At 35.9% G+C, this 27,333-nt stretch overlaps 1 protein-coding gene across 5 annotated transcripts in view; it reads left to right on the top strand.

Annotated features, from left to right (window-relative positions):
• The window catches only part of OSBPL8 (oxysterol binding protein like 8), a 191,162-nt gene that overhangs the window by 99,248 nt on the left and 64,581 nt on the right, over window positions 1-27,333 (top strand). For 4 of the 5 annotated variants that reach the window (XM_027107075.1, XM_027107074.1, XM_027107076.1 and 1 more), the window contains one exon: window positions 1,017-1,154. In XM_027107075.1, the coding sequence (XP_026962876.1) occupies window positions 1,017-1,154 (138 nt within the window). The remainder of the gene's footprint in view (window positions 1-1,016; window positions 1,155-27,333) is intronic. The other variant, XM_027107078.1, reaches the window with a different exon arrangement.

The raw sequence follows: 27,333 nt of genomic DNA, 5'->3' as shown, positions 1-27,333 counted from the left end.
TTTTGGGTTTTTACTTTAAAATTTAAGGAGCTAAAATATGATTTTGATAACTTTAGCACAATTTGAAAACATGTTAAAACAATTAGATTTAAAAGATATGGTGATTAAAAATGTGAATATTAAGTTCTCATTAAGTTTAAAATTACATCTAGACTGAAGACAGAATCATCCTCTCTCAAGATAAAACTAAAGTTTTCATAGACTGAAAAGCAGTTATATAAAATGAAAGGTTGGAGATCCTGGGGTACTGTGGATTTGCTCACGATTTGCCCTACTCCTTCAATGAGTATTTTTCTCTTTTCTACCGTCTCTGGAACTGACATTACTCTCCTCTATTAGTAGCTTTGTCAAATGGGTGAATAGCAGCCTTAAACACTAGATTGATTGTTGGGACAGCAAGCTTTTGAGACCAGACTTTGAACCAAATGGTTCTGAGTTAGAATCTTACCTCTATTACTTAGTCTTAGGCAAGACAATCTCTGAACCTAAAGTTTCCCCATCTCTAAAACAAGAATCACACCTACTTTCCATGAAAATTAGAAATTAGAGTAGAAATTCTAGTGAATATAAAATACCATTTTATACTGCTATTAATTTGTATTTTTTCTCATTACTAATGAAGTTGACTATCTTTTCATACGTTTACTGACCATTTGTATTTCTTCTGTGAAATGACATTGTCTTTTGCTTACTGCTCTATTGGCAAATATATAGAGTTAATAACACAATGAAAGGTTGACAGTAAACCTTGGAGTACTTTCATTATCAGAATATGTACTTTCATTTTTATGAGGTCTATAATTTGTATAATTTGACTCATACCTATAAATTCCTCTTGAATTGATAACAAAATAAAAATAAAACAATTATGTTAATTTTTTATTAAAGTATTGAGTTGGTAAAATGAATATAACCACTGAGGCCATTTCAGTCGTAGTTCCATTCCATGTTATTAACTATGCCGTTATGTAAATCTATGAATTAAGTACTAATTCTTTTTCCCTTCTTTCCTTGAGCTGTGGTAGCAAACAGTGACGATACTCAACACCTGACACCAGGAAAGATGAGTCAGCGCCAAGGGAAAGAAGCTTTTCCAACGCCGACCAAAGATTTGTATCAGCCATGTTTTAGTCCAGCCAGTCCTCATAGCCAGGGTAAGGAGTTGTACTTTAATGTTTTTTGTTATTTCTGATGGTGTGGTGTGTGTGTGTGTGTGTGTGTGTGTGCGCGCGTGTGTGTGTGTGTGTGTGTGTGTGTGTGTGTGTGTTTAGGGAGAAAATGACATTTGGGGGTCTATCATGACTTTTCTTTTGGGCTGTTTGGTTTTATAAAGGTTGATGTTTGTTTTGCTTGTTCATAATACTCTTGAAATGAGTGCATTTTCCTTTGGAGTCCTTTAATTCCCCTTATATTCTACAACATATTTGGTTACTTGTATCATTCTTCTCATTCAGTGATTCTCAAACTTTTTCGTCCAGGACTCCTTTGTACTGTCAAAGATTACTGAAGCCCCCAAAGAACTTCCGTTTATTTGGGTTAGGTAACCTCCTGATACTTAACTGTATTGTAAATTAAAACTAAAACCTTAAAAAAATGTTCAGTGTTTTTTTAATTGAAGTATAGTTGATGTACGTACAATATTATGCACATTACAGGTGTACAATATAGTGATTCACAATTTTTAAAGGTTATACTCCATTTATATTTATTATAAAATATTGGCTACATTCCCTGTGTCATATAATAAATCCTGTAGCTTATTTTATATGTAATAGTTTGTTTAAAATGTTTACTCTTAATTCATTTAAAATTAAATAATAAACCTATCACAGATTAATATGATTAAAATATTTTTATGAAAAATAACTGTCTCCCTCTCCCCCACCAAAAAGAAAGTTGAGTGAGAATGAGAAGAGTAGTATTCTTTTCCCTCAGGGTCCCTCAACCTTGGACCTGTTGTCATTTGGGGCTGGATAATTCTTTGTTGAGGGGAGGTATCCTGTGCATTGTAGGATATTTAGCAGCATCCTTGGCCACTATGCACTAGATGCCAATAGCATTTTTCCTGATTGTGACAACTAGAAACAGCTCTAGATCTTGACAAATGTCCCTTGCAGGACAAAATTGTCTCTGGCTGAGAACTACTGTTTTACAGTTTTTGCAAATCTCTTTAATTTTTATGTCTAGCTTTATCAAGGACATTTGTAAGTGAAACCGGCCTTCTTTTACTGCAAGTGCATAGCAGTGAAGAAATCAGTGACTACTACTGCAGTCTGGTGCCTCTGCTTTGATATGTGCTGAAGTGCCAATGGTCTTACCCAGCATTGCTTTTGCACTATCAGTGAAAATGTCAACACAGTGAAAAGTATTATGAAACTAGTTTTGACGTTGCAGACCCTTTAAAAGAGTCTTGGGGACTTCCAGGAATTATGGAATTCCTAATTCATAATTGATACCTTTTGTATATTCGCTTCTGCTTCTTAGCTAAAGTTTATTTGATCAAATGCTTTGAACTCTCCGGTGGTACTACTAGTAACTGTGGTGGAAAGACTTCTGCTTTTAAAACTAAGAACTTAAATTTGGTGTTTGAAAGCTAATATGTACTTAGGTTATCAAGTATTTTTAAAAATTTAGAGTCTTAACAATTATGTTATACTGTCTGTATAGTTAGTCAGGTTTTAGTGTTGTTACTTTATGAATTATTCATTGAAGTAGGCTTTAGTTACTTCTTTTTAAACGAATATTAACTGGTTAATAGTAAGTTACATGATCACTTTCAAACTTATTCCAGTAGAAAATGTTTTTCTAGTCAAGTGTTAGATGGAGACATTTTTATATAGCATTGCAGGAATTGGAAAAACTTTAACAAGATAAAAACAATTACTACTATGCTAAAATTTATTGCTTGGTTGTTGAATACATTTTGGAAAGTTAACATTTTTGTTACTAAATGCTTTTTTGAAAATGGATATATGGTACACAATGGTATATATAAGCTTCATTAAGATAAAATTCTGAAAGGATGCAGCTTACGTGATTTTTTCGTTCTGTGCACCAGAATTTTGACTGTAATAAATATGGTTCATCTGATTCATATATCTGTGTACTAGAATATTTAGAGGAATTCTTTAACTTGGAATTTAATGAAACAACAAAAAGGTTAGTTACTAATCATTAAAAGTACTTTCATGTGTCACGAACATTTTCCGGCAAACAGGGAATTTGAGAGAATAGTACAATGAACACTAATAAATCCATCAAGTAGATGTAAGAAGTTATTAACCTTTTGTTGGATTTATTTTATTTATTTGGGAGTGGGGCTGGAATATTTGGAGTAAATCATAGACCTCATGATGTTGTACCCCCAAATACTTAATCCATCTCTAAAAATTAAGAACATTTTCTTATATAACCATAAAACCTTTATTAGATCTAACAAAGTTAATGATAATTATTTAATATAAGCTAACACCTAGCTCAAAGTTAAATTTCCCAAATTGTCCCCAAGTTTTTTGCAATAAGCTTCTTGAAACCAGGATCCAAGAAAAGTTCATGCATTGCATTTGGTTGTTACATAATTAAATCTCCTTTAATCCCAAAGAGCCTCCTTGTTTACTCTTATTTTATTTTCTCTTGTGCCTTTGACTTTTTTAAGAAACTAGGTCAGTGTCCCTACAGAGTGCTGGACCTTTTCGATTTGATTGCCTCCTTGCAGTATTGTTTTATTTGTTTCCCCGTCTTTCGTATTTTCTGTGAACTGGAAGTTAAATGCAAAGGCTTGACTACATTCAGGTTGAACATTTTTGGCAAGATTATTTTCTAGGGGATGTGTACCACTTCATGCTGCCTCGCATGAGAATTCACTCAACATATGATTGTCCCACTATTAGTGATGTGAGATTGATCAGTAGGTTCAGGTGGTGGCAGCCTAATCCTCTTCAATTGAAAGTTGCATCTTTTCTCCCCTTATAACCTGAAAGTAAAAGACAGTTGGCACCTAGTAAATATTCTGTTCCCCATCAACTTTTCACCTAAAGGTGTAAGCACTCTATGATGATCAAGATCAATTAGGGTGGAAAACAACATTAGGCTGGAAAAGTGGTGATTTTCTAATTCTGTCATTCTTTTTACACTTGAAGTTTTTCTGTAAGAAAGAGATCTTAATTATCTTAAGGTACCTAATAAACACTGAAATAAGTTCCTATAGGAAAGTCAGGATACATGGTTATTGCCTCCTAAGTACCAGTTTTTTAGATTAAAAAGAAGACATAAAGTCTACTTCCGGTGGTGACGTATTTTTTGGGCTTACAAATATTTTAATGTAAAGAACTCATGCATTGAAGATAGTAATAGTATCTATCCAGCACATAAGATTTTTATAAGGATTTAAATGCGTTAATACATATAAGAAGTTTAGAACATAGCCTGGTAAATGATAACCACTCACGATAGCTGATTAATAATAATATTAATAACCACAACAACAATATTATTACTATTATTATTGTTTTAAATAAATGATTCTATTTGAGTTGAAGGCTGATATTTCGACTTTTGCTGTACTTCAGCATCTTATAGAGGCTCAGTTGGAAATTCTTTTAGTATGGATGGCCATGCACAACCTCTAACTTTTGCATTTACAGCGTCCGTAGTGTTAGTTATATCTTGATTTACACCTAAATGTTCCTGGGTAAGTTATGGGTAAATTAATAGTTGTAGAGTGAATTACATACTGAACGTACTTCTCTGTTAAAGTCAGCCTATTGGGTTTTTGAAATGTATAATATCTCCCTCTGGTTTACCTACTGAAATTCCACATCATAGTTTTCAGGTGTCAGAGGTGTGTTTGAAATAAGATAAACCCATTAACTCTTGGTTATGGTGAAGATAAATTATCGGGGATTAACAAATATCTAGAAAACCTCTTTGATAGGTCTGCCATAACTCAAGTACTCTAGATCAGTATTTCAGCTTCTGAATGGAAAGAATTAGAATTCCAAAACCTTATTGATAGTAATAATGACCAACATTTAAAGTTCCCTGTGTCTCTTAAGTGCTTTTTACATGTATTATTAGCTCCTGGAATTCTTATAAGAACCTTATGGTATATAAATCATTCTCCCTGTTTCACAAATGAAGAAACTGAGCAGTTGGTAAGGGTAATTTCCTTAACGTAGTTTACACAGTTAATATGTGATAGAGCTAAAATTTGAACCTAGTTATGACTCCAGAGGTTTATATTTTTAAAGTTTTGATCAATTTAGTCACTTTTTTTTTTTGCGGTACGCGGGCCTCTCACTGTTGTGGCCTCTCCCGTTGCGGAGCACAGGCTCTGGACGCGCATGCCCAGAGGCCATGGCTCACAGGCCCAGCCGCTCCGCTGCATGTGGGATCCTCCCGTACCGGGGCACGAACCCGCATCCCCTGCATCGGCAGGCGGACTCTCAACCACTGCGCCACCAGGGAAGCCCTAGTCATTAGATTTTTGAGGCTCAAATTTTACAAACCTTAACTCTGGCTCCTGTGTCTTTTGATATAACTCCATAATATGTACAATGCTTTATGTGGAGTTTTTTTTCTTTCTTTCTTTCTTTGAGTAGTATCTAGGAGTACAGTTGTGAAGTCATATGATGAGTGTATGTTTTCCTTTATAAGAAATGGCCAAAACTGTATTCCAAAGTAGTTATACCATTTTATATTTGTTAGCAGTGAATGAACATTTCAGTTGCTCTGTAACCTTGATTTCTTTTAGTTTAGCCATTCTAGTGGGTGTAGAGTGATATCACATTGTGGTTTTAATTTGCATTTCCCTGATGACTAATAATCTTGAGCATCTTTTCATATGCTCATTGGCCGCTTGTATATCTGAAGTGTCAGTTCAGATGTTTTTGCTCATTTAAAAATTTGGCTTGTCTTATTGAGTTTTAAGAATTTTAAAATATATTTCAGTATCATCCTTTGCTAGCTGTATATGTTGTATTTTCTTCCAGTCTTGGCATGCCTTTTCATTGTCTAAATGATTTCTTTCAAAGAACAGATGTTTTTAATTTTGATGAAATCCAATTTATCAATTTTTCCCTATGACTCGAGCTCTTTTTCCCCCCGTTAAAGAAATCTTTGTCTACCCTAAAGTTGCAAAGAACACTTTTTGTGATTTCTTCTAGAAGTTTAAAGTGTCACAGCTCTGGTGTTTATCTTCATTTTCCTTCTTAACTATCATCATCTTAGGTCAGGTCCTTATTATTCCATACATACATTACTTAGTACCATAGTATCCTAACTCCTCTTAGGAACTTGCCTTCCAATATACCAGGCTCATCTTTCTTAACAAGACAACCAAACAGAAAATCATTGTTACATGTTAAGATGAGACTGTGATGGGACTGGGGTTCTTATAGATGTATATGGTCAGAGAACACATGGCTCCTATGAAGTAGGTCTCTTAGGGAAATGATATGAATAAAGAGAATTAGAAAATTATAAATGAGAATACAGATTTTTATTATTCAAGCTTATAACTGAAAACTTCATTAGTTTCTGCATTTATGACACTCCCATTCTCAAAAAGCCAGTGGTTGACTGTTGCCTAGAGCAGTGGCTCCTAAGTCTGGCTGTATCAGAGAATCACCTGGGAGCTTTCTTTGCTTAGATGTAGCTTCTTCTCCAACCTTTCAAAATCTCTAGGGTGAGTCTGTGTATTTGTGAAGCTCTCCAAGTGTGTCTGATATAGCAACATTTGGATCAGCAAGCAGAAACCAACAATAAAGAGCGTAAATTACAGATTTCATAATCTTGTAGTTAGAGCTGTTAGTATTTCTGACTTTATTCTTCCCTTCCAATTTCATTTTATATTTTCCCCCATCATGAACCTAGCTAGATGACTTTCTTCCCTGTTCCCCGTAAGACTGTGCTTTTATTTATTCTCATTCTCCATTGTGGAACATTCTCTCCCTTCCCTCTGCTTATCTAATTCTTCTCAAATCGTGGGGTGCAAAAAAATGACTTCAAAATAAGGATCAGATCAAGAGTTCTGTAAGATTTTTTTGGTTGAGACCTCAGAAAGATTTAAGACAATGCCTCTTAGAGCCTTTCAGCTAGAGAAAAGCACTGAAAAGAGTCTTAAAGGCATACCTTATAAGAATGTCTCAGCTAGTCCAGAGAGCTTCAAAGCTCTTAAGTCTGCTGTCCTGCAGTACCATGACAGACAGCCTAAGAAGGGAGTGGCCTATCTCAGAGATTAGTGGGTGTGATGTCTGTTTAATTGAGTTATTTCCAATAAAATTCATAGGAAATCCACAAAGTTTTTACAAGGATGGTACTAATCAAAGCACCACCAGCTTAGACAGAAAAGGATAGACAAAGTTCAACTAAAAAGAACCTTTGTATGTGTGGGGAATCCCAGTCTTATATGGGCAGGAAGCAAGCTGAGAAAGCTACACTGTTGCAAATGTGGACCATTTCTTACTAAATAGGAAGAGTGACCTGAGGATGGAGCTCGAGCTTGGAGCCCAGAGGGTAGAGTCAACAGTGACAGAGGACTGTTTTCAGGGAGCAGAACTGTTGTTCTAGTCAAGTTGCTGATGACGTGTCCCTAGCAGATTTCACAATTGCTATGGCACTGATATGTGCCTTCTGTGTAACTCCCTATTCCCTACAGCTTTTGAACTCAAGTGTCTTATTGCAATTCTATCCCCGGCTTACTGCAGTGGGGCAGATACGTTATCTTTTGAGGCAATGGGATTTTTATTTAAGAGGAGCTGTATCAAAGGAACCATATGGGGACTTCCCTGGTGATCCAGTGGTTAAGACTCCACCCTTCCACTGCAGTGGGCATGGGTTCAATCTCTGGTCAGGGAACTAAGATCCTGCATGCTGCGTGGCCAGAAATTAAAAAAAAAATTTAATTAAAAAAAAAAGGAACTATATATGCGGAACTAAACCCAAGGAATACATGTGCATTTGAACCTAATTTAGATAACAAGATCCTGGCCTTACAGCCAGTGCTGTAATAGGATGACATTTTGATTAGGGGAAGGGCATTGAGTATATTTGGCACGTGGAAGGAATGTAAATTAGGTGGACAGTGGTATATTTCATTTTCAAAGATGACTGCAACAACGTCTTTCATCTCACATGCTCTTTTTCTATGTGTCCTTACAACTTGCCCATCAAGAAATGGAGTCTATTCCTCTTCCACCCCTACCTCTGTTTAGTTCTAGGCTGGCCATGTCTGTTGGCCAGTCTATTGGCTATGACCAATAGAATGTAGTAGAAGTGACATTCTAGGACTTTTGAGACCAGGCATTAAAAAGATCTGGTAACTTCTATTTTTGTATATTGGAGGAAGTCAGCTTCCATGTAAAAGTCTCACCATCCACATACTACCAGCTGTATGAAAGCCCAAATTGGCCAACCCCTAGCTGTTCTAGTCACCTAGCTAAAGGACCAGACATGTGAGTGAGGAAAGCATATTGGGATTTCCAGCAGATGCTATGTGGATTAGAGACAAGCAGTCCCCATCTGCCCCCCTCCCCCAGTTTGCCAAAATTGTAGAACTATGAGCAAATAATTTTAGTGTTTTAAACTACTACGTTTTGAGTGGTTTATTGTACAATAGATAACTGTAAGAGTAGGCAACACAAAATGATTAGAATTGCATTTATAAATTTGGAAGAATACAGTATATGAGAGAGGACTCATTACTAGACTGTACCATCCAGGCGAGGTGAATACAGCCTGGATGAGAGTGACAGTTGCGTGAGTTTTAAAAAAAAGTGGAGAAATATATAGAGGAAAATTTCTCAGAGATTAGTGATTGACTGGATTGGGGGGCGACAGAGGAAAAAGAGAGGGAGGACTCAGCAATGACTCCTTGGTATTTTGCTTGGGAAATTAGTTCAGCAGTTTACCAAGATAGGGGACTATGGAGGAAGACCATGTTTGGGGGAAAGATGCTGAGAACTCCAATTTTGGACATGGTGAGTTTGAAGGACTTTATCCATGTGGAGCTGTTGAGGAGGAAATTGGCTTTATGGGTTTAGAATTTAACAGATACTTACGCACTAGAAATGTAGATTTGGAAGTCATCAGCTTAAATAGAGTAATTGAAGACAGTTACAACAATTGTGTAGATCAGTTTAGTGATTCTCAGACAGTACAGTTTTTTTTTTAATGAAATAGAATAGGATCAAAAGATCAGAGCTTACCTAATCTGATCTGTGAAATTGTTATCTGATACTCACATGTGTACACACACACACTTGATGTAAAATATATTTCTCATTGTGAGCTGTGAAAAGTTTGGAAAGAATTGTAGTTTGAGAAAAGAAAGGAGTTGGAATACAGTCCTAAGAAGTGTCAGCATTTGAGGATCTGTTGGAGAAGGAATTGGCAAAGAAGATTTGTAAAGGAATGTTATATCCCAGGAGAATGAAACAGGGTTTTATGAAGGAAGGGGAGTGACCTACAGTTTTATATATAACTCAAAAGTAAAGCCAATTAAGACAACTGAAAAATTATCCATTAACAAGATATCTTTGATAACTTTTGTGAAATCAGTTTTGGAAACAGTGATGAAGCTAGATGGCAATAGGATGAGGAATAAGAAAGATAAGATATTGGGGACAGTTAAGATAGCAAACTCTTAGGAATTGTGCCTTTGAAGGGGAGGAATATGTAGGGTAGATAGAAAAAGAACATGGGACAAAAAGGAGATTTGTTTTAAGTTGAGATATTTGAGCATGTTCAGACATTGACAGGAGAAAGTCAGTAGAGAGAAATACTATAGTAGAAAGGAGAATTAATAGGGCAGGTTCTCAGAGAAGGCATCAGAGATGGGATCCATTGTGAAGATTAAGGGATCCACTGGACTAGGAATGCAGCTAGAAAGTGGAGGAACCATGATAGTGGGATTGCCAAGTAGCGTTTAGGTTGGTATCAGTCGGACCTAGTATGGGATTTTCTTCTGTAACGTTAGGCCTTGCTTGGTGTACGCAACCAAAGAATGGTGGCAGAGTGAGTGTGGGATGCTGGCAAGGGAGTGGAGTTTGGTGGATGAGCTTGGTGGACTGCTTTGGTGGCAGGGTAGGATCTGTAGGAGGAAATGCCAGGATCAGTAGACGGCTTGGAAGCATTGTGTTAAGTGGCTGTAGGGGCAAGGGCTCTCTTATAGACAAATACTGAACTGATAAAATAATTGCAGGTTAGTGTAAAAGGAAGAGAGTTGTTGAGCGTAAATAAATGTTTGTCTCATATATATATATGTGTATATATATAATAAGTATATATTCCCCCATGCCTCGCATAGTACCTGCAACATAGTAGGTACTTTTATGTTTAATAAGTGAATATGTGAATAAATATCTTTATTGAGTACCTGTTATGTGCTGGTTCCTGCCACTGTGAAGCTTATAGGCTCATTTTTTAATGAATAAATGCAATTTTGGAGGTGATCTTCATGTGCTGGAAGCCCCTTCTCTAACATGAACCTCACGTGTCATATTGTTCCTGTGTTTGCTAACGAGAGAGAGTGGATGACCAGGCAGACAGACAGATTGATTGATTCATTCATTCATTCACTCTTTCATTCATTTAATATGACATTCGTTTTGCTGATATTTGCTGGACTAATACTAATAACTACCATTTATTGAGCACTTACTGAGTTTGGCCATTATACTAAAAGGTTTATATTTCGAATTATATTTAACTTTTGAAACAACCCCACAAGATATAGGCACAGTTACTATGTCTGCTTTACATGTGAGGCAGTTGAGGATTCGGGATGTTAAGAAATTTGTTCAAATTCACAAAACTAGTATGTGTCAGAGGCAGGTTTCAAATTCGGGACTGTCAAAGCCCATAGTCTTTAACTATTCAACTATACTGGAGTGAATTACAGATCAGCTATTTTCTTTTTCTGTTTTATACATGGTATGGTGATAGAAATTTATGTTTTGCGAGTGCTTTAGAATGGCAAAGATTCTCACTGTTCCTGTTTTCTGGCTGAGTCTCCTTTATACATATTGATTCATACCAATTTAATGTGGGTCACTTTCCCTTAAAAACAACTTAAGTTTATTTTTTTGCACTGTGGTTTCCTTCCATCATTTTAGGATTTTTTTTCTTTTTTTTTGGAGGAACTAAGGAGACTCTGGCTCTCCTCACTAAAGCCCACCACACACATCAATATAATCTTTCATTTGTTATCTGTTTAGATTATGATGATGAATTATTTGGATTATTCCAAAAATTGTGTATTTGCCAGATTTTTTTCCCCGTTTGAAGACTAAGTACCAGTTCAAAGTAGTTTTAACTTAAGTATGATCACAGTCTCTTAAGTAGAATGGTATTTGTTTTAGGCTGACTTGTGTGAATGTAATGTATTTCAGTTTTTTATCAAGAAAGAAAGACTTGTAGATTAATTAGGCTTGTTGTCTCCCTTTTCCCTGTACTTTTGAATAAGGACAATGCTAAGGCAGCCTAGATACTAAATTATAGCTCATCTCACAGACAGATGCTCTATTCCCTCTAGATCACGTTTGAGATTATTATCAAAGCTTGATGAGTTACTAAATTTTATCTTGTAGCTACCCTTTCTTTCTCTGGTCATAAAAAGCTATTTTCACGGTCTTATTTTTTAAAAACCATCTTTCAATTGTAGTGCTTTGTGAGAGAATGTAAAATGTTGCTGTGCCAAAACTTATATGAATCCATTTCAAACTAACTTTTGTGTTTAAAATTTAAAAACTTTGAAAACTAAAGGTTTTACCTGCTCAATCAGTTTTATCAAAGTTAATTTAGGCCATGTTTGGTTTATCTAGGCTTGAATTAAAATGTCTACACTTAGTATTGTGTTTCTCTTATCCTTTAGTAAATTCTCTTAAACCTGTGAAGTCCCTTCACCTTGAATGCTCTGGCAGCATTAAACATGGAGTGATGGGTCTATATCAAATACTTCTAACTTAACAGAAAACTTTAAAGGGGGATTTTCTTTAACAGGGAGTGTACTATTGTGAAGATATCATACCAGATTCCCCAGGGTGACAATTTTAGACATTGTTAATAAAATCTCAGGTGACTAATTCTGAGTACCTTCAGTAGAGTGGTTCACAGACCAAAGGAGACCTAGAAGTCAGTTTCCTCCCTGAAACGAAGCAATTCCTCCTTCCTTGGCAAGACATTTCTAGGGTCAATTCTGAACATATATGAGATCATACACACATTAACAAGTATGTTCTTGAATACATGTGTTATATTTCATGAAAATTGTTTTACCTAAAAGAAAACTTGAATTTATTCCCCACCCCCACTCTCTTTTTTTCCCTAGATGTTGTGCTATGGTAGATTGTTTTCTTTAGAAATAGTATAAATTAGAGATTATGTTGATTTTCTTCTAAGTTTCTGAGCCCTCAATAAGTTAGATTTCTGAAGTTATTTCGTAAGACACGGCTGTTTTCTGTTTTGAAATTCCTTGTGTTTGGGGAGTTGCTTCATAAAGCTATGAAAGTACCTATTAAGTAATGAAAGAGAATATAATATTTGGCAAGTTAAGAAAATAAAAATAAAATATTTTTCTAAATCTCTCTTGTGAAATGTTGCAATATCTGTATTCTTCGGCTGTTCCTACATGGGAAACTGAAATACTTTGAAATCATTTATTGAAAAGTGAAAATGAATAATTCAGCTTTGTTTTAAGCATCTTTACAAAGATGAGAGAGTCTGTCTTATCCTTGCCAGTCCTTACTAATTGCTTCTTTAACAAAGCAGTAAGATGAACATTAAGAACGCTAAAGGATGCTTCTCTCCCTGTAAACACATACATTCATATACTCCTTCCCTCCCCAGTTTATTTATTTATTAAGATAACAGTGAAGGATTGTCACAAAATACCTGCACTAGTTTCTCAGCTCTTTTCTGGTGGGATTTCCACCCCCCAATTGTTTTCATAGTCAGAGAGGTTGACATCTCCCTCTTAGCCAGAATGGTAAAAGAGTTTCATTTGTAGAGTTAGCTGCTACAGTTTTCCTTTTCCTTATTTGAGGCATGTGGAGGCAAGCTTTCTGTATTTTTAATGAGTATATAGCAAGATAATATCAGTTTAATTTACCAAGTAATATTTGCATAATTTCTGAGAGAAGATAAACAGTAGTTTCATAGAAACTTTTCTGTTTCCATTTCTTTGTGGTAACTTTGAACATATATTAAATTTTATTTAAGGATGAAACACTGAAAGTTTAGCAAACTCATCTTTTTCTAGGTGGAGGAAGGATGTTTGTAACAGAAGGACAAATACCACCTGGGGAGTACAGGATTTTCCAAGGGTCTTCTCTATCAAGCCAGCCTTTATTTAGCCTGCTTGGTACCTACTTCTGTACTAGAGAGCAAGAACAAACAAAAAATGATATTCCTAGCTTCTGCCTTCAAGAGTTTAATTTGTGATTGCGAAGTTTAGGGACAAGAAGTAGGGAAACATAAGAAACATGAAAACATGTAGCTGAACTTTCACTTCCAGTAACATGGCAAACTAAATGTTCAGAGAAAACCTTCTTAGTAAGAACATCAGAATGCTGGACATGGTGTTTTAAAAATTTATTTTTAGAGTGTGACTGACCTGTCGGTAAAGTAAGGGAGTTAGTAAGAGTTATTGAGAGAAGGGAGCCAATTTAAAAAATAACCACTTAAAATAACAGAAAATAAGGTACATAGCAATAAATCTAACAAGAGGTGTGAAATACCTTTAAGTAGAAAAGTATAATACTAAGAGTATGTATTCTCAATAAATGGAGAGACATACCATGTTTCTGATAGGAAAATTCAATGTTATTAGCATGTCACTTCTCAGATTGATTTTGTTTGTTCGATGTGTTTTGAATTCATATCTCAACAGAATTTTTTTCATGGTACTTGATAAGGTGGTCTGTAACTCTCTAGGGAGAGCAAAGGGCAAAGAAGAGTCAAGACATTCCTGAAGAAGCAGAGCCAGACAAGGATCAGGGCTTACTTAGTACTTAACAATGCTCTAGCAAATAAGATAGGTGGTATTCATGCTGATAGAGACAATGAGATGAATGAAACACAACAGAGACTTAGAAACAGACTCAAGCATATATAGAAACTCAGTTTATGACATATTACTCAATAAACTGGGGGAAATTAGTTATCTGTATGAGAAAAAATGAAAATAGATCTCTTCTACTAAATACAAAATCAATCCCAGATTAAATATGAAAGATAAAGCTATTAAACTTTACAAAACATAGAAAAATATTTTTATATCCTTAAGGTAAAGAAGGATTTAACAAGACGCACGCACGCACACACACACACACACACACACACACACATCTCTCAAACTGAAGATTGACCCATTCTACCTTGTTGAGGTTAAGAATATCTGTTTATCTAAAGATACCACAAAAATAGTGAAGAAACAAATTGCTATGCATATAACTGACAATGAATTAACATCTAGGAAAAATAAAATACTCCTATGTATCAACCCAAAAGACCAAACCCACTAGAAAAATATACAAAAGACATGAATAGCTATTTACAGAAGAGATAACACAAAAGGCCAGTAAGTGTGAAAGGGTGTTTAACATTAGGAAATTGGCAAAAGTGAATTAATACTACAGTGGATTTCCATTTTATACCCACTAGATTTAAAGTCCAACAAGTGCAAGTGTCAGTGGGGACGTGAAACAACAGGAACTCTCATTTACTAGTAGTGAATGCTTATGTTGGTGATTTTGGAGAATAGTTTGGCATATTACATAGTAAAGTTGAAGATGAGCATACTCCTTAGTGTATCCTAGACCTAGTGAAACTCTCACAAATGTGTACCAGCAAATTGTCTGTAATAGAAAAAAAAAAGAAATGGGGAAAACCCAAATGTCTATCATCAGTGGAATGAATAAATATCAGTTATATTCATACAGTAGAATACTATGCAACAATGAAATGAGTGATTTAAAGCTACAGGCATCAGTGTGGAAGCGTATACAAAACAAAGTTCATGCAGTATGATGACATTTATGTACAGTTTAAAAATAAGTAAAATGAATGAATGCATGGGACCTCCCTGGCAGTTAAGTGGTCCCACTGTAGGGGGCACAGGTTCTGGTTGGGGAACTAAGGTTCTGCATGCCGCATGGTGTAGCAAAAAAAAAAAAAAAAGAGAGAGAGAGAAAGAAAGAAAGAAAAAGAAAAAAAATGAATCAAGGGACTTCCCTAGCAGTCCAGTGGTTAAGACTGCACACTTCACTGCAGGGAGCATGCGTTCGATCCCTGGTTGGGGAAGTAATATCCTGCAAGCCGCGCCACACAGCCAAAAAAGAGAATCAATGCATTGTGTAGCGATAGGTACATGATAGAACAATAGAAGGAGTAAAATAGAATTTGGGATAATGGTTAACTCTGATCAGAAGGGAGGTGTGTACAATCAAGCATACATGGGAGCCATCAAAGACACTTGAAATGCTCTCTTTCTTAAGTTAGTGGTCATTACCTATGTTTTCATTTTTATTAATAATGTTTAAAATGTACACATGTTATATTCACTCTTGTGTATACGTCCTTAGAATAAATGCATCTCTCTTTTTTTAATGGTATAGTCTGTGGGCTAGTGCTGGTGGTTCTTTCCTAGTTCTGTAAGTAGATGAGAAAAATAAATACACTATTACGATTTTTCACTAAGTGAAATTCCTTCAGTGTAAAGGACCGTCTTTATTATGAGATTATAGTCTTCCTGCTGTATGATATTTAATATCCCTTTGTGAATTGATGAAGACTGTGAATTATAGGTTTAAAAAAATATTATGTCTTATCAAGATGAGAACCCTGATAGCAGTGCTACCGTTTTGGGGGGAAATTTTTACTGGTCCCCAAATTCAAACTCTGTGAACCATAGGTTTATGTCATTTGCCTATGTGAGGAGATTGTGGGTATAGGGTAAAAAGATAAGGAAATCCTTGTATTTGGGGTAGAGTAATGGACCATGAAGTTAGTTAGATATGTGGTTACAACTGTGGAATCAAAATAGCTTCTTCAGGACCTTGTTAGGCTCATCATTAGGAAATTTCATGAGTGTGCCAGCCTATTTAATTTATATCCAACTCCAAAGCTTGCATAGAGTTGGATTGAGTCTCTGGTGGGTAAGTAAAAAGATGTGAGCATTAGCACCAATATTTGAACATCAGCTAAGAGAGGGAATGGAGAGATCAGTATCCATTCTTGCTGTCCTAAAACGAGCAATATTGTCTTAGAACTTGGTTCCCATGCTTGGAGAGAAGAGCTGGAAGACTAGTTACTTGTGGAATACTAACATATTTAAATGGGTACAGTGGGGAGTGGGATTTTCTTTATCTGTTATGTTTTGAGAACTCAGTTGTATGGAAGGAAAGAATGTAGTAGCTTTTTTCTAACATGATACTTGCACAGCTTTCTAGTGGAAGAATTTTTGAAACAGATTTTTTTAAAGTTTTTAATTAAGTCCCTGATTTACAAACTGTCCCTATGTGTGAAAGATGATCTAGTTGAGTGGTCTCTGTCCTATAGGCTCCCCTTTCTTCTTCACTATCATTAAGATTTTTCTCATTTTACCCCTTCCCACTGCAGACCCTATTGTAGCCTGGGATCATGTTTTTTATCCCCCATCTTTGAGTCTCGCCTTACCACAAAATGGTTTGATGCTGGCATCTGTGTTGGCAGGCTTAGGGAAAGCAGAAAGAGGAGACGGGGGAAAGTAAACACTACTCTCACGGCTGGATTCTAATCTTGACTCTATTGCTTGTTTACTGTGTGACTTTGAGCCTATGTGCCTCAGAGCTTGATTACCTGTAAAACCAGGATACTACTCCTTTTGTATGTCATATTGTTGTTCTTTGAATCTATTGAGAACATATGTGAAAACACTTTTGAAAGCTTATCACTGTATAATTATTAGGTAGTATTATGATGGTTACATTCATAGGTACTCTTAGTACATTTTCAGTTACATTCTTGTGAACAGTCTTAGAAAGAAACCTAAGCACTTCATTTAACATTTACTTTGTGGAAATAGACTCTCCGAGTTTCAATCCACTTTTAATGAACATGTACTCACATATGTTGAAAGCTCAGTAAGAGCAGAAATTAGGGACTGTTATGTTCATAACTCTCTTGTGCTTAACATAATTCCTAACACAAAGTAGGTGCTTATTAAATTTTTATTGAATGAATGAATATCTAATATACAAATATAATTACAAAGAACTTTTCATCCAAAGGAAAGTACTGTCTTACACTTATTGCTGTGAATATGGATATATAGACAAGAATGCTATCCAGTCTAAAATTATACTAAGCCATCCTTTTAATTTTGTATGTGCATTTACATGTGCTGTTAAGTTGAGAACGTATTTAACGCTGAGAAGCTACAGTTATTTTCTGAGGTAATGTGGGATAATAAGATTGCTTTGTATAATTTTCAAGCCATATAATCATCAATGAAATTTTACTAATTACAGCTAAGAAATTAATTGTCATATTGGAGGATGGAAATTGACTGAGAACTTTATTGTTGTGTTTTATATTTTAAAGCAAAGGTCATTATCAACCATCTTAATTTATATGTTCTTTGAAAGGTTATTAATAGACTTTTTTGCTAACCCTGTGCTGCTTAAATAATAGTAAATAGCTATATTATTTTTTAAATTTCATGCTCTATAAGGAAACTTACTGCTGAATTTGTATAGTACCACCTTCAGATATTTAGTTCATTTTTTAGGGCAGTGGTTCTCTTCATGTTTGGACATAATACTTTCTTAAATTCTTATTGGTTGATTTTTGTTTTCAGTATTTTGATCTTTTTCCAACTCTTCTTGCTGCTTTAAGGATTTTAAAATCTCTTAAAGCCTAAGTTTATTATCTTGGGATTCAAGATAAAGTATATAGCTCTTACAATACTTTCATCATAATTTAAATCAATATATTTTATCATGAGTGTGCATATGGAACTTTATAGAGTTTAGATGGATTTTCCAACTACCAAATTAGATGATTCCAGAATATCAGCTATGTTTGTTTCATCTGTTTTTAAAATAAAGATGGTCTGGAATTTGTCCAGGGAACTCATTGGAGTTCTGTTATTACAGTGAGATGCCTTCTCCAGTCCTAATCTTTTGGCTCTATAGAAAGTAGTTGAAGCTGGGCATTTTCTTTGGGCATATAGCAGGAACATCTAAAGATCTTCTTATTATGGCCTTTTGTGGTTTTTTCCTCTGCTCAAATGTCTGCCATTTTAATATGGAAAGAGTCCCTAGACCAAAGATAATATATGTAGTTGGTTTCTAGTGGCAAGGAGATATTAGTTCTTTTTAGTGTTAGGGAATTTCAAAAGGAATAATATCATTTATGTCAGTGTTTTCCTATTTTGACAGTGATCCATGTAAGAAATACATTTTATGTCACTACCCAAAACATAATGTGTGTGTGTGTAGTTATATAAAAAGTCTTAAATGATTGATGAAACAACTCGCCTTTTAATATCAGAGTATGATGCACTCTAATATTTCCTATCTTGGCTTATTCTGTTTCATTTTTTTAAATGCTATTTGTGAGTCACTAAATTGATTTTCAACTTACCAATGAGTGGTAACTTGAATTTTGAGAAGCATGTTCAAAATAAGTAAGTTTATCCATAGGTCAAAATCTATTTCTAATATAAGTGTTTCACATGACTTTCAAAACTATTATGATGATCTTACAACATTCTTATTTTGTAATTTTTCTTGTTTTCATACATAGATAATGTAGTGTAAAATGAGAGAGATGATAAATTCAAATGTTAACCCAGATATGTTTGAAGAATGTTCAGCTTTGCTATAAGTTTTACAGTAGTTGAATCTAGCCAGCAAGGCACAGTAAATGTGATTATGCTGCAGATCTTTAAAAAAATTTTTTTTATTTAATTTTTTTTTTTTTTTTTTTTTTGGCTGCGTTTGGGTCCTTCGTTGCTGCATGGCTTTCTCTCTAGTTGTGGCGAGCGGGGGCTACTCTTTGCTGCGGTGCACAGGCTTCTCACTGTGGTGGCTTCTCTTGTTGAGGAGCACAGGCTCTGGGTGCGCGGGCTTCAGTAGTTGCAGCATGCAGCCCCAGTAGTTTTGGCGTGTGGGCTTCAATAGTTGCAGTGCGTGGGCTCAGTAATTGTTGCTCACGGGCTTAATTGCTCTGTGGCATGTGGGATCTTCCCGGACTAGGGATCGAACCCATGTCCCCTGCATTGGCAGGCGGATTCTTAACCACTGTGCCACCAGGGAAGTCCTAAAGATTTTTTATTGAAGTATAGTTGATTTGCAATGCTGTGTTAGTTTTGGTATAGTGCAGCAAAGTGATTCAGCTATACATATATATATAGGTTTGTATCTGCTAATCCCAAACTCCTAATTTATCCCTTCCCCACCCCCTTTCCCATTTGGTAACCATAAGTTTGTTTTCTATGTCTGTGAGTCTATTTCTGTTTTTGTAAATAAGTTCATTTGTGTCATATTCTTATAAGTGATATCATATGATTTTTGTCTTTCTTTGTCTGACTTACTTAGTATGATAATCTCTAGGTCCATCCATGTTGCTGCAAATGGCATTATTTCATTCTTTTTTATGGCTAAGTAGTGTTCCATTGTGTATATGTACCACATCTTCTTTATCCATTCATCTGTCGATGGACATTTAGCTTGCTTCCATGTCTTGGCTGTTGTAAATTGTGCTGCTATGAACATAGGAGTGTGTGTATCTTTTCAAATTAGCGTTTTCTCTGGATATATGCCTACAAGTGGGATTGCTGGATCATATGGCAATTCTCTTTTTAGTTTTTTAAGGAACCTCCATACTGTTTTCCATAGTGTCTGCACCAATTTACATTCTCAGCAACAGTGTAGGAGGGTTCTCTTTTCTCCACACCCTCTCCAGCATTTGTTATTTGTAGACTTTTTAATGATGGCCATTCTGGCCAGTGTGAGGTGATACCTCATTGCAGTTTTGATTTGCATTTCTTTAGTAATTAGCAATGTTGAGCATCTTTTCATGTGCCTATTGGCCATTTGTATGTCTTCTTTGCTCTTCTACCTATTTTTTTATTGGGTTTTTGTTGTTGTTGTTATTGAGTTCTATGAGCTGTTTGTATGTTTTGGAAATTAGGCCCTTGTCAGTCATAACGATTCCCAGGAAAAGATAAGCTGAATAGAGTCTCTGGGTTATAGTTTGGCTTTGATTTCTTTGAGAGTTTAACAGGAATCTCTTCTTTGGAAAGCACTGGGCAAGTGAGCCCTGGGATACATAGGGTTCATCATAGCTTGCAGTTCAGGTACTAGATACCTTACAGTAATATGGTCATGAAAGGTATTTTCTGCCTTTTAGTTCACCATGTCCTACCAAGAATAGGTAGAAAATAGAACATTTAAATTTAAAACTTTTGCTTTGTGAAAGAAAGTGACAAGAGAATGAGCTCACAAGCCAAAGACTGGGAGAAAATATTTGCAAAAGGCACACCTAGAAAGGACTTATCCAATGATATACAAAGAGTTCTAACAATAAGAAAACAACTCGATTAAAAAATGGGCCAAAGACCTTAACAGACACCTCACCAGAGAAGATATACAGATAGCAAGTAAGCATATGAAAAGATGTTCCATGTCATATGTCATCAGGGAAGTACAAATTAAAACAACAAGATATAACCACTGCACACCTATTAGGATGGCCAAAATCTGGAACATTGACATCGTGAAATGCTGGCAAGGATGTGGAACAGCAGGAACTCTCGTTCATTGTTGGTGGAACTGCACAACCGTACAATCATTTCAGAGGACAGTTTGGAGGTTTCTTACAAAACTAAATCATATTCTTACCATATGGTCAAGCAGTCACACTGCTTGATATTTATCCAAAGGGGTTGAGAATTTATGCCTCACAAAACCTACACAAAGATGTTTATAACAACTTTATTTTATAATTGCCAAAACTTGGAAGCAACCAAGTTTTGTCCTTCTGTAGGTGAAAGGATAAATAAACTGTGATGCATCCAGACAGTGGAATATTGTTTAGAGCTAAAAAGAAATGAGATATCGGGACTTCCCTGGTGGTCCTGTGGTTAAGAATCCACTTTCCAATGCAGGGAACGTGGGTTTGATCCCTGGTGGGGGTACTAAGATCCCACATGCTGCGGGGCAACTGGGCTCTTGCAATGCAACTACTGAGCCTGCGCACCACAACTGGAGAGCCCATGTGCCACAACTGCTGAGCCCGCGCGCTCTGGAGCCCGCATGCCACAACTAGAGAGAAGCCTGCACTCACCGCAGCAAAGAGCCCACACGCTACAACGAAAGATCCTGCGTGCGCAACTAAGACCTGACACAGCCAAAAATTAATAAATAAATTAACAAAAAAAATAAAGAAATGAGATATCAAGCCATAGAGGAACCTGAAATGCGTATTGCTAAGTGAAGGAAGCCGACCTGAAAAGGCTTCAGACTGTATGATACCAGTTACCTGACATTATGGTAGAGGCAGAATTATGGACACAGTAAAGATTAGTGGTTTCCAGGAGTTAGAGAGGAGGGAGGAATGAATAGTTGAAGCACAGAAGATTTTTAGGGCAGTGAAAATACTCCATTTTCACTGTTAGGAACCTGTTAGGAACCGGGCCGCAGAGCAGGAGGTGAGCGGCAGGCGAGTGAGCGAAGCCACATCTGCCGCTCCCCCTTGCTCGCGTTACCGCCTGAGCCATCCCCCCGCCCCGGTCTGTGGAAAAATTGTCTTCCGCAAAACCGGTCCCTGGTGCCAGAAAGGTTGGATATTCTGTCCTAAAGTACGCTGTGGACTTTGGGTGATGATGATGTGTTAATACAGATTCATCAGTTGTAACAAATGTTCTACTCTGGTGTGGGAAATTTATAATGGCAGAGGCCATGCATGTGTGGAGGCAGGGGGTATATGGGAAATATCTGTACCTTCCTCTTAATGTTGCTGTGAATCTAAAACTGCTTTAAAAATAAAGTCTTTAAGAAAAAACAGTTCAACATATTTGGAGTATCCTCAGTTTATCCAGACATCAGGGGCTGAGAGAAAGAGAAAAATCTTCATCAGCATACTGTCAGGACAAGCCAAGGTCAGAAAAGAATTTGGGCAAAGCTCATCCACAGAATTTGTCTTTTGGGTCAAAAAGAGATAGTAGGAGATGTTTGGTGATGACAGTTTTTTAAGTTCAGTATCCTGTTTCCTGTATTCCATGCATTCTTAATTTGCCATCACTTTTTGGTAGAGTATATATATATATATATATATTTTTTTTTTTTTTTTGCAGTACGCGGGCCTCTCACTGTTGTGGCCTCTCCCGTTGGCGGAGCACAGGCTCCGGACGCGCGGGCTCAGCAGCATGGCTCACAGGCCCAGCCTCTCCGTGGCACGTGGGATCTTCCCAGACCGGGGCACGAATTTATTTACTTTATTTTTGGCTGCGTTGGGTCTTTATTGCTGCACGGGCTTTCTCTAGTTGCGGCGAGCAGGGGCTACTCTTCATTGCAGTGTGCGGGCTTCTCATTGCGGTGGCTTCTCTTGTTGCGGAGCACGGGCTCTAGGAGCATGGGCTTCAGCAGTTGTGGCTCTCGGGCCCTAGAGCACAGGCTCAGTAGTTGTGGCGCATGGGCTTAGTTGCTCTGCAGCATGTGGGATCTTCCTGGACCAGGGCTCGAACCCGTGTATCCTGCATTGGCAGGCGGATTCTTAACCACTACGCCACCAGGAAAGCCCTAGAGCATATATTTTTGTATAGCCTTTCTCAAGGAAGTTTCTTAGAGGGAAGTAAGGAAGGCCTGTGGAAAATAATATAGGTGAATATTTTCTCAATTCTCCCAAGTATATGGTACATGATTAGAGCCATTATAGATGCATGGGAGAAAAAAGTTAATTCATTCTGAAGAGTGGATGTTTTAGTGCATTAGGCCTATTTCTATTGTAGAACCCCAGGTGAGAATGGCTACTCTAGTAAATTCTTTAAAAACATTCATGGAAAGTAAATTTTTAAGACCTTGCATATCTAAAAATATCTTTATTTTATCCTAATATGTAATTGATAATTTGACTGGGTATGGAATACTAAATTAGAAGTCATTTCCTTCTAATTTTGAAGGCCTTGCCTGTATTTTTGTCTTGATTTCAGTATTGTTGATGTCAGTAACTTGTCTGATTCCTGATCTTGGTGCTGTAAATTATATGCACAAGGATTCTTTGCCATGAGTAGGATTAGTTCTCAGTTTTTACCACTGCTGGTTTGTGGTTAAGCTTTCATGAATCTGCAGGACAGTGACTACAAGTTCCTTTCATTCTCTCCACTGTCAAACTTATGTTGTTGATGTATCTTCTCCTGGATACATGCTTGTGGGATACATACCCATACCTGCTTATATTTTTTTAAAAAATACTCGTTCCCTGTCATTTTTGTCAAGTTTTAGGAGGGAATACATTAGGTCAGTATCTTTTTTAACCTGGAACCGTTCTTGATTTTACGTGTATATTATCCAATTTGATCCTTATAACAATCCTGTAATATAGAGAATATTATTAGCATTTTATAGATGAGGAAACAGAGACCCAGAGAAATTAAGTCAATTGCTCAAATGCATCCAGCTAGGATAGAGCTAGGATTTGGACCCAGGCAGTTTTAATTTAAAATCCTGTTTAACCATTATACTATAAATGCCTTTTTTGATGTTATATTCTTCATGTCTTGAGAGCCAAGTACCATTGCATGAATTAATTATAATTATTTTTCTTTTGCCTGTATTAAATGGTAATCTATGTTTCATGGCATGGAGAAAAGAGAAAAAAAACAACCCAAAAAACAAACATACAATGTTATAGTTGTAGGTATCAACCATAAACTGTTTTTACTACTAATTGATTTTGAAATACCTTTGTCAAAGAAATAATATGTTATGTATATATTGTTTGTTTATTTTTAAGTGTCCTTTCTTGTGAAGAGAAACAGTCTGAGACTATATGGGATGCTGTTGTATATGAGTGGAGAACCAGCCTTGAAGTGTATGCATAGTAAGGAAGGAAACAGATCTTATACTAAGGTCTATAAAATGAACCACTAAATCAGTTGTAATTGAGTTGTTGTTGTCTAGCTAAGGAGGTGTATTTCCAGGTTGAAAGAACTGTGATCAGAAAAAGCAGTCTAGAGTATATAGAGAAAGTAATTGACTTAGAGTTTTTAGTTTTAGTTAAGATGTAGAGTGAGGCAAATGGATTTTAATATAAGTAGGAAAGAATTCTCTGGAGTTTTAAAGATTAGGAATAAAGAGACGACATAGTGTATCATTTTGGCTATGGGTCTTTCCTGTTAGATTTAATGATGTGGGATCATACCAGTCACTTAGTTTTAACCTAGAAAAGAAAGATATTTCCATCTGTTACTGTGATAATAAAGTTACATTTTTTTAATAAGAGAGTTTTAAGTGGAAAATACTTGTTGGTAGATTATATATTTTGAAAAGTTTAAATGTAATGAAGAGGAACTACAGCAACTGTTTCAAAGAAACATATATTGGGGCATGCAGCATTATTAATGGTGTCCTTTTAATCTTTTCTGTTGATTGGTTTGCGTTAACACTGTCTTAATGATGCATATATCCCTACTAGAGGTAAAACTTAAATGTTTGTCCTCTGCTTTAGCCGCTGGAATCCATCAGAACCGAGCGTGAAAGAATATCTTTCCTTATGAATTCTTAATCATGGCTGAAGCAAGCAGTAGATTAGATATAAATCTAGAAGCTTCAGGAAGGATAAACAGTGTTATGTGTATATCCATTTTTAAAGTAAGCAAAAACTGAAAAGGAAAGAATTGGAAGAGGTGGGAAGTGTGGCCGATACTATAAAAATGTAATGGATATGAGAAGAGGATTGCGTTTTTTGGGAAAAGAGAAACTGATCTTATTACTTCAGCCTGAATCTCTAAGTATTGATCTTGCTTTGTTTTCCTAAAGCAGCAACTCAACCCAGGGCATTACTGGTTTGATAAAAAGGTGAAACGGTGGAATAGCCTTTCTTGTTTATCAGTTCATTTTTTAAAAAAACCCCAGCAGCATGACTTAGTGCCTTTTCTGTCAGTCTCTTTCTCTATCTGTTTATTGCTGATTTGACAGTCTCTGGTCCTTCTCCTTTGCTGTTAAATGTGTGTGTCCTTTGTTTGTGCTGGTGGGTTTTGCTATATTTGGATGTGAGAGAAAAGCCTGTCATTGCCATATTCGTCTAAGTAGGCTTCTGGGTGAGCATATACATTAAATAGACTTTCTAAGCCATGAAGGAAGAGAGCTCACAACAACGTAGATTTTCTTCCTGTACTGTGGTTTCGCCTGTTTTATTTCCTCCACGAATTGATGGCCGAAAGCTGGTCCGGAATGCTTCATTTGGAGGATACAATGAACTTTCTCCTTCGTTGCCAGGTTTGTTTGTTTAATCTTGCATTCTTTTCTTAATTTCTTATAGATTTTTTATTAAAATAAACTAGATGTTTTAACATCTTAAAACTGCTTTTGTTTAAACAAAACAATTCTATAGTGAAAGGTTAGATTTTAGTAACTGCTGCTATATGGCTTGGCTTTTCCATATTTTCTTTTACAGTCTCTTTAAGCTTGAACTTGAAAACTAATGATTCAGTGAAGTATGAATCTTGAGTGCTGATAGCATAAATTTTTGCTTTAATTATTGAAATAAATATTATAACCCTTTGATAAAAATAAAGCCCTTTCTAGACTTCAGATAAAATTCTATAGATAAACCAATTGCAAATGAAACCCACATATTTAATATTGATACTTGTTAGACTATTTCAAGCAAAATAGTAACTATGTGAAAATTGATGTTTAGTTTAAACTTTAATAGCTTAAGTTCTGACTAACGTGAAGTTTTCTACCTAAATATAATTTTGGAAATGCCTTACTTTGTGTTGTTAGATGTGTTTGGGTATCATAAGTTTTTGCTTAAAAAATGTTATTTTTCTGATAGTATTTATTAAATGAAATTAGGCATTGACAGCTATGATTCGGACATTAAACACTTGGTCACTGAGATGTAGATGTAAGCTGATCTTTTATTGCTTGAAAAAGATTTATTGTAACAAATATTTGGTTATAGATTTTAAAATATAAATAGTCTGTTTTGTTTTCAAAATATTAAGCTGCTACATAATCATATCTACTCTTTTAAGGTTGTATTTTTCTTTTAAAATAAAAATATTCTTATAATACTCATGGTAAAGAAGTATTGACTGAAACTGGTGCTTGTTTTAATTGTTTTTTTGTTGTTGTTGTTTTGCGGTACGCGGGCCTCTCACTGGCTATGGCCTCTCCCGTTGCGGAGCACAGGCTCCGGATGCGCATGCCCAGCGGCCATGGCTCATGAGCCCAGCCGCTCCGCAGCACGTGGGATCTTCCCGGACCTGGGCACGAACCCGCGTCTCCTGCATCGGCAGGCGGACTCGCAACCACTGCGCCCTAATTGTTTATATATTTTTCTGACACACATTTTGTGAAATTCGAATTATATTTTCATTTTTCACACTAACCTTTATTCTTAGCTTTTGTGAATATTCATGCCACTAGGCAGTATATGCATTCTTTTGAGATGATGAAACAACTTGTAGAAAGTGTTACTTGGGCAATTAAGTAAATTATTGTAAATTCACTGATTTCATTTTCTTTTCTAACAGGGTTTCCGAAAAGATTTGGAAACCATAGTCCTGAACTGTTGCCTAAGTAGCATAAGCTTTAAACAACATTCATAGTCCATAATTTAGTCTTCTTAGTGTAGCATGATTACTATCATGCTTCTTTCTTAATGTTCTCAAAATGGTGTAAATTTTACTATTTGTCTATGTTCACAAGTGGCTCTGAAAATGCAACACACAGAAATGTTTTTAATGTTGTTAAATACTGTACTTATTTGCTTTTACAGTGTGACTTAGTTCCATTTCTGTATTTGTCTTTGTCTTCTTGATTTTCTTTTTTTAAGCCAGCAAGCTTGCTAGCACATGTTTGCTGACCTTCATGCCATGAGTCTACTTAATATAAAGAATAATCAGGTTACATTACTAAACAATAGAAAACTTCCCTGTTTAGAAATTTGGTTTTTACTTCACTAGGTAATTGAAGACAGAATTGTCAGTTTCTGTTCTCAAAGAAAATATTGAAGGTCATTCTAGATAGATTTGTTTGAATGGAAAAGTAAATGGTTGGCTTTGTTTTCTAATTCTTAAAATAGAGAAAATCATATTCATAGGGATGCTTCCATATTGCT

This window comes from Aethalodelphis obliquidens, unplaced genomic scaffold (genome assembly GCF_003676395.1).
Source record: "Aethalodelphis obliquidens isolate GAN/ISIS:26980383/991018 unplaced genomic scaffold, ASM367639v1 scaffold8, whole genome shotgun sequence".
Classification (NCBI taxonomy): Eukaryota; Metazoa; Chordata; class Mammalia; order Artiodactyla; family Delphinidae; genus Aethalodelphis; species Aethalodelphis obliquidens.
Note: the sequence above shows the minus strand (reverse complement) of the source record. Positions and strands in the feature narration are given on the sequence as shown.